The sequence below is a fragment of the Lynx canadensis genome, chromosome C1 (genome assembly GCF_007474595.2).
Source record: "Lynx canadensis isolate LIC74 chromosome C1, mLynCan4.pri.v2, whole genome shotgun sequence".
In the NCBI taxonomy this organism is placed as follows: Eukaryota; Metazoa; Chordata; class Mammalia; order Carnivora; family Felidae; genus Lynx; species Lynx canadensis.
In genome coordinates, this window is record NC_044310.1 from 73,376,579 (window position 1) to 73,384,775 (window position 8,197).

The 8,197-nt window shown below is 49.7% G+C and overlaps 1 protein-coding gene across 2 annotated transcripts in view; it reads left to right on the forward strand.

Annotated features, from left to right (window-relative positions):
* Nucleotides 1-218: 218 nt before the first annotated feature.
* The window catches only part of LMO4 (LIM domain only 4), a 16,851-nt gene continuing 8,872 nt past the window's right edge, over nt 219-8,197 (forward strand). The window contains exons 1-2 of one of the 2 annotated variants that reach the window (XM_030325216.1): nt 219-647; nt 3,393-3,631. In XM_030325216.1, coding sequence (XP_030181076.1) covers nt 3,396-3,631 — 236 coding nt within the window. In that variant the 5' untranslated portion in view covers nt 219-647; nt 3,393-3,395. Of the gene's footprint in view, nt 648-3,067; nt 3,179-3,392; nt 3,632-8,197 lie in introns of those variants that run through there. The other variant, XM_030325217.1, reaches the window with a different exon arrangement.

The following is an 8,197-nucleotide window of genomic DNA, read 5'->3' on the forward strand; positions in this document are numbered from 1 at the left end:
CCTGGGCGCGCCCGCCTCCCGGCCTCCGCGCCTGCCGCCGCCGCTCCGGGGCTGTTGTTTCTGCGGCTGCCCCCCGCCCCGGCTGGAGGGGCAGGAAGCTCGGCCGAGCGGCCGCCGCCGCCAGCCCCGAGCGAGCGAGCGAGCGCGCGGGAGGGAGGAAGGCGGTGGAAGAGGAGGAGGAGGAGGAGGAGCGGGAGGCGCGCGGGCGGGGGCGGGGGCCGCCGGGCGGGGGAATATACAAAGTGAAGCCACATTGCCAAACTTGCAGCAGCGATTGCAGCAGTTGCTGCCGCTGCGCCGCGCCTGAAGCCGCGCCGCGCGGGCCGAGGGCTCCTGCAGCTGCTCGCGCGGAGCCGGAGGCGGAGGAGAACGCCGAGGACTGAGACTGACACTCCTGCTCCCGGCCGCCCGCCACTTACGCGGGGCCCCCCAACCCAGCCTCAGAGCGACGCGTTAAAAAAAAAAAAAAAAAAAAGGAAAAAAAAAAGCAGCCCTTAGCCCCCTCCTCCCCTTTCCTGCTTCTGCGAGAACATCCCCCCTCCCTACAGCTCCGCCAGCCCAGGCGCCCCTTCCTTGGAAGCCGAGCGGCTTCGCTCGCTTTTCGCCGCCGCCGCCTCTCGCAGTATTGCAATATAGGGGAAAAGCAGGTAAGGGGACGGCTGGGGAGCCGCGGGCAAGGAGGGGGGGGGAGGGAGGAGGGGGCCGATTTGGGCCAGGGCTGTTTTCTTTGGCTTCCTTCCCTTGACCGTCCCAAATTGCAAGTAAACAATACGTCGGCTTAGATAATGCGCGAGTCTGAAACTACCGAGGCCGGCCTGCGAGCTAGCACGGAGGGCAGCCAGCTTTGTAGCGGTTCCTGCTTACAAAAGGGTTCTTCTTGGAGACCGGGCTGGTGGGGACCTTGGAGGGGGGTGGGGATATTTTCAGTTCCTAAGGGAAAGGCAGGAGGTGCTTAAATGAGGGTTTAAGTATGAGAAGTAGTGTGGGGGAAATAGTCACGGTCCCCCCCCCACCCCCCCAGTAAACACTATTTTTGAAACAGTGGCAGAAAGGGTCTAAGTGAGCAGGATTCAGTATTGCTGGTTCTTTTCAAAAATTCCTCTTGGCTTATAAGTCTTTTGTTCCAATCCAGGAGAAATCCGGTGAATCACCTAATTAAAATCAAGACATGAATTAAGCATCCATTTTTGTACTACAAATTGCCAGCGCTACGTTTGTCCCTCCCCTGGTCTCCATTAAAAAACACCAGAGACGTTGTTAAAGGGGGGCAGATTTTGCCTCTAGCTGCCAGTTCTGCTTTCTATTTCACTGACTATCCCAGGACCTAAATTGCTTGGCTATGTAATTACTAGAGTATAAGCCTATTTAACTTAAAAGCTTTCTTTTTTTTCCAACTCTAAATGAAACTTGATGAGGGCCCGTCCTTAGTTATCAGGGGAGTCAGTTTCTGGTCAGTCCTCTTGATTCATCTCTTTTAGATTTAATCAGCATTAAGGTATTGCTTGTCCTTAAGAGCTTTAGCTAATGGGGTTACTGGATGCTTTTCTCAGTGTAATGTTTCCTTTTCAAAAAAATATACATATATATTTACCTCTCACCAAAGATGGGGGCGGGGAAGAGCTTGGAATCTCCTCCCTCCCTCTCCCCTTTTAAAAAGGAATTCGGAGCGATTAAAACGTTGGGGGAAACAGTTTAAAGACCTCGGGCAGGAAATGCAGATTCATTTGGGTTAGGGCTGAAATTGTAACAAAAAGCAATTCCTCGAGTAAATGCATCAGATAAATCAATTTACATAAAGGTATGATGCATTCGGATAAATGCAATGCTAATGGGTTTTAGAGTGGTCCTGTTTCCAAAGTCTCAGGGTTTTGTTACAGCTTAATTGGTGTAGTTCTTATTCTGGTTTATTGTGCGGTCACTGGACACACGTTCCGGGACTCTTTCGGAGGAAATGTGTTTAAAATCGGCCTATTTAAGGAACCCGAGTCCTTGTTTCGTTCCCTTCCCCTGGTTTTTTTGCAGCAGCCAAGTTGGGCCGGGGACAGGCAAAGTTCGCCCTCTCCCTTCTGAGGTATCAGCTGAACGTCTTGAGCAGATAGCCGGGAGCCTCGGGGGGGAGCCTACACTCTCGGCTTACAGAGGACAAAGACAAAACAGGCTGCTTAATTGGCAGTAAATAACTTGATCTTTTTATAGAATAAGTGACTGGAGGAACACTAGGACTTTATTGGACTCAGGATTGGAGGCAACAAATTAATCGGTTTAGGCTAAGCTTTATAAATTGATTCCTATATTATACCCCAGTTGCTTCTCGTGACATTCATTAGAAAGAGTAGGGAATTTTTAAAAGCAGTTTTTGGTGACAGCAGGACTGGCTCCTATATAACTTGTGCATCCTTTAATAGTGCCTTCCCGCATATTATCTGTAACGTCCCCCCTCCCCCCTTTGGAGGAACAAAGCTTTAGCATTTAAATTGCTGATCAAGGGCAGATTAGTGAGACCAAAGTGGAGAGTGTTTGTATAGGAAGTTAACAGGCATCCTAAAGTTCAATGATCTATTATTCTTGCCTGTGTCCTGAAAACCCAGAGAAAACACTCATTGATCTTCAAAATGAAATGAGATTTGGAACAATAATGGGAGATGGCGGTCACCACAATGGCATGTGAAAGGTGCTGTTTAAAATACGAAAAACCAGTTTCGCAACTTTACACACCGCACCCCCTCCCTCGCGTCCCCTCGCTCCCCTCCCACCATCATGCTCTCCCTCTCCCCTCTGCCGGTCCCTCCCTCCCTCCCTCCCTTTCAGAGAACCCAACTATTTCCAACTTGTGAACTGCAGCTGCACTTCCCAGGGCAGAGCTCGGGAGAGAACGTGGCTCCGGCGGGGGCCGCCTCCCCACTCCCCTCGGCTAGCTCTCCCGGCTCGGCTGGGGCCGGGGAGGGGCCGGGCGCGGCGGTGGGTGGGTTTGACCCTCATTTGCTGGAGGCGGGCGGCGAAGGAGGGAGGAGGGGGCAGTGGGCGGAGGCGGGGGCTGGGAGGAGGCGCCGCGAGGGGTGGAGCGCGCCTCCGAGCCTCGCTCTCCGAGTTTTGACAGTACCCAAGCTGAAATTGTCAGCGGCGGCGAGCGCTGGAAAGTTGAGAGGAGCTCGTGGCCCCAGAACAAAGCTTGAGAAAAGTAAACAGGCGGCTGCTGCCGGCGATCCTCCCTCCTTTCCTCTCCCCCTCACCCTCTTTCGCGCGGTTGCCCCGCTGCTTCCTTCCAACAGTTCGGGGAGTTGGGGGGGGTTGGGGGGGGGACGTGTTCGGTCTCTCTCGCGCGCGGCGATTACTAACTTTTGCATTGCCCCTGTTTTGTCTTTCTCTCCCGGTCCCCTTCCCGCCCTCTGCAGACCATGGTGAATCCGGGCAGCAGCTCACAGCCGCCCCCGGTGACGGCCGGCTCCCTCTCCTGGAAGCGGTGCGCAGGCTGCGGGGGCAAGATTGCGGACCGCTTTCTGCTCTATGCCATGGACAGCTACTGGCACAGCCGGTGCCTCAAGTGCTCCTGCTGCCAGGCGCAGCTGGGCGACATCGGCACGTCCTGTTATACCAAGAGCGGCATGATCCTTTGCAGAAATGACTACATTAGGTAAGACTTGGCTGCCTTTCCTCGAGATGGGTGAGCAGAGCAATGGCAAGGCCAAAGGTTACCAAGGGTTTTAAGGAGAGGAACTGGACACCTATGAGAATATATTGTAGCCTCCACCACAAAAACCTTCTGATTGGCCGGATTTAAGGGTTTCAAGGCGAACGTGTTAATCTTCCATTTTTTTAATAATAAATTAACGGCAAAAACTATACTAAGACTCTGTCCATCTGGTGGGACTGGGCCTTTAGGTGTGCAAAGGTTGGGTACTCTCCTGACCAAAATTTTAATTCGTCTGCCCCAACTGGACCCTCAGTTGAAAAGTGGGAGTTAGGCTGCTACCTTAAAGCAAGGTAGGGACCTACATAGAAACTCAGAGACAAAAGATTGACTTACAAATAAGTGTAGTTAGCGAGAAATGATTTGCCTATGGTGATGGCTAATTATATTTACGTAAGCACTTTAAAACTTTTTTGAGTGGAAAACTGTGACTCATTCTTTGTGCTCCTTGTGAAAAATGCTGATTACCCATCAGTTTAAAGACTTGTAATTCTTCTTAGAGCAAACTCTACCTCTCCCCGCCCCCCCCCCCCAAAAAAAACCCCAAAACCCTTAATGGTAGTGTTTCTCTTTGTGTACTATTACTTGAAGGCTTGTAGTGCTCAATGTTAGTGTGTGGTTTGCGATGTAGAATTTGCAGGTTTTTCATTTGAGGAATGTGCAGATTTGGGGTTTGTTGTTGTTGTCGTTTGTATCACTACCTTTGATCCCCAAAAGAGATTTAGGAAAAGAGGCTATAGAATTATACTAATCTTGCATTTTAAAGCAATGTATAGGAACATTCATATACCCATGTAAGCAGTCTTTTCCAACAAGTTTCAGTGCAATTAATGGAAAGAATTCAGGAGGTCAGGTGCCTATAGGATCTTTTCAGGTGAACTCAAGCTACTTAAACTCATTAATTTGAAAGGAGGCATTTGAAGGATTACACATTTAATTTGAGTAAATGGTTTGATAGACTGATGCACATGAATGCTTCTAGGAGGTGTTCTGTTTCAACATCCAGTAATTAAAAAAAAAAAAAAACCCACACGCACACCGTTGATATTAGAGAACCGCTCACTTTTACGAAGAATTGCATTCTAGTTAAATTTCTGTCCTAAACCGTTTTCTTTATAGATATTAGTAGAAAATGTTGCTCTCTTCAATGCGGGTAAATCAGTGGGTGAGGTTTTTTTGTACAAAGTTTAGCTCCATTGTGATTCCCTCAACTCTGCATCTAAAAGTGCAAAAGATCCCAGTGCAGTTCAGAGCTGAGTGTGTGTATGTTTACCCCAGTGGTATCATTAATCTAAAATGATGGAGCAAAATGACATTTGGTTATTCCGATAATGCAACCTATGTCCACTCTGCTGGCATCCTCAATCAGCCAAGTAAAAGAAATATAGGAAGGGAGAGGGCTTTTATTTTTAAATTAAGATGGCAGCATTAATTTCACTAAGTGTTCTTTTAGAAGTAAATGTTGGAAAATCAACAGGAGCATGGGTGTAGTGCTTTCTGGTCCTCCTTCCAAGCAATGCCATGAGCTTTGAGCTTTGACAGTATTGTAATTAAATAGAGAGCAAAACTGGTAAGACGGGAGGGTAACTTAAAGTGGAAAAATTGAGAGTGCTATTCAGATGCCGTGAATGGTACAGATTCACCTCCTGTCAAGTGCCTTCAAAAAACCTTCGCTTCTGATTACCACTAATTAAAAAGAAGATGGGTCCACTTGCATTCCCTCAGGACAAGTTTAGGCAAGTGGCTTTCTGGGAATTGCCTGCTTTCCCTATTCTTGGGACCAAATATAAATGCCCATTTGGTGTTTTCAACTGGCTTAATGGAGCAATGGAAGATGTGTACCCAGCACCGTGCCTTAATTAACTGGGTCCATTTTCTCATTTTTTTCCCCCTCTGATTTTGAAAACGGGAGCCAGGCTTGCTCTTGAACTACATGCTACCCTGAGAAGCTTAGACCTCTCCCGGGAGAGATGAGTTCTAGCTCAGTACCGAATTGATCATCGCCTCCCACTCCGTTCAGAGCTCATCAACAGCTGAGCCTCCCCCACCCCCAGGTTGAGGAATCTCTGAAGTCTTCCTTCAGTGTTCCTCCCTGTGCCCATCAAGATGCCAGAAGGGTGGGAAGGTGAGGAGCTGGCGCGGGTCCTTTTCCTCTCAGCTACTCCCTCCCCAATCTCCTCCCCAGTCCACTTGTTGGAGGAGCTTTGAATTCTGCAAGGATGGCCACTGAAGAGCAGAGTAATCCGCTTGCCAGATGCCAGGTGAAGGGGGGCCCTTCGGCTCCTCGGCCCCGACTGGGACCACAGAGCCATTTATTAAGTGGCTTTAAGCTGCCTGACTTGGAGGTGTGAGCTTTTGAAAACTACCAAGATATGGCTAAAAAGCTGAGGGGAAGCAGGGGTGGGATGTGTGGTGGTGGTGTTGGGGGGGGGCACTGCTTTTCCCTAGTCCCTTCCCTCTTCCTGACCAAGTGTCTATTGGGCAGAACTGGTCTTCGGCCTCCTCTCCCTCCAAGATTTCAGATAAAGCGGCTGCCTTGCTGCAGCGAATCCGCACAATTAAAAGCTTTAATTAGTGGCTCCTCCATTTTCTTAGTTCTGATGGGCTTTATCTAATGAGATCTGGTCTCTGGCTTAGATCTGCTCCGAATGACGTGTCCGCAATGAATGAGAGCTGCGTCGCAAACAAAACATTTAATTAACAAAATTGGCCTCTAAGAGAGGGAGGGAAAGACTGGGGGGGGGCTGTGGAGGGGAAGAGGGAGGGTGGATCTTAAAGGGGCCAACGCCTGCCCGCCCCCACTACAAAAGTCGGCGAACCTTGGAACTGTCCCCTCTTCTTCTCCCCACCCAGCTTCTGACCCCCCCCCCCCCAGCTCTATGCTAGCGCCACCGAGTAGCTTTCAAAACTCCGTTTCTCTTTTCCTCGAACCCTTCTTCCTCCACCCCCATGTCGGCCCGAAGACTGGCGCGGAAAGTGCAGCGAGAGGAGGAAGTTCGGAGACCGACGGGTGGGGCCCTAGGTCCGGGGAGGGCGAGGAAACGCACCGGAAGCCCGGGTGGCGGTCCTCGGCGAGCCCTTTCTCGCTGGGGCCGGTCGGGGCCGGGGCAGGGCTGGGCCGGCGCCGCCCGCCCGAGGCCGCGGTCGAGGCGCCCCGCCGGCCGGCGGCCTCGGGCCCGCGAGGGGGCGAGCGCAGGGCGGGAGCCGCGCGAGCGGGTCGCTCTTTCTTTCCCCGGGCTCCGCTCGGGCGTTCACGTGGCGCCCGCAGCCGCAGTGAGCGCCGCGCGGGGTCCCGGGCGGGGGACTGGTGGTGGTTGGTGGTGGAGGGTGTGTTTGGGGAGGGGGTAGCGTTCGGAACGGAGGCGCCGCCAGACAGCGAGTTCATTTCCCTGGTAATCAACAGCAAGCTGCTATATTCAGAGAATGCTGTCCCTTTAATTGAACAGGCTAGGTAATTAAATGGCACTTTTCCAATAGGACGTGCTAGGTAAATCTAATAGTTGGTTATTTAATATCACTTTGAAGTCTGCCCACTCAAGCACAATGACAGCACAGGAGCATGTGAACTATTAGCTAGGAAAAAAAAAAAAAAAAACCCAGGATCTCAAAAATTAATTAAATCGCATGCAATTTAGGGGGAACGTTTATCTTGATTTGTCATAACAGAATTAATTCAAGGCCTCCAATTCACTTGGGGGCAGATCTGTTACTCTGAATTAACCAAGCGTAATTTGGCTGATTTTTTTTTTTCTCCCTCCCCTCTCTAATGCAGCAATTGCGATTATTCACAGCCCCCCTCTTAAGTATCAATAGCTTCTGGTGCTTTTAAGGTGCTTGGTCTCTAGTTATTCCGAAGTACCTTTAATGGACTTGGCTCCAGGCATAATTTCTGGGTTGCATTTCTTTGTTACATTTAATATAGCTGGTGCAGAATTTAGATTAAATATAGGAACCTGCTGGAAAACCAATTGCTTCTGGATCAGTAGCTGTGGATGTGCATTTTTCTCTTCAGATAGGTTGCTGATATTTACTTGCAGGTACAAATGTATACCTTTCAGCCTCACTTTTAGAAATGCGCCTCTCCTTGCCTGAAAGCAGTTTAGAAAACAGGTAGCGCACCATATTGCGTATATTTTGTTTGAAGTAATAATGCAGTCGAAAATAAGCCCACCTATTGGTCATTGAAGTTTCTGAAAGGTGCTAAGTATTATTACTAAACTAAAAATACAACTTGCTGTCCATCTCTTTATGTCAGCAAGGAGAGTTGGAGCAGAGCTGGCAAACAGTACTAACGCTACATGGTGTTTTTTGTATAGGAGCAAAGCACCTTTAAAGTGCAGAGGTTTGGTGGGATTTCTTCCCTTCTTTTCCCTTTTCCCCATATAAGGAACCTCTTGATGTTTGTGATTGATTGCATTGCCCAAATGCTGAAATATTAACGACCTTCTTGGACTGAGGACCCAAAGAAAGGAAACTGAAACCGATTCTGTCATCACAATTAAAGACTCC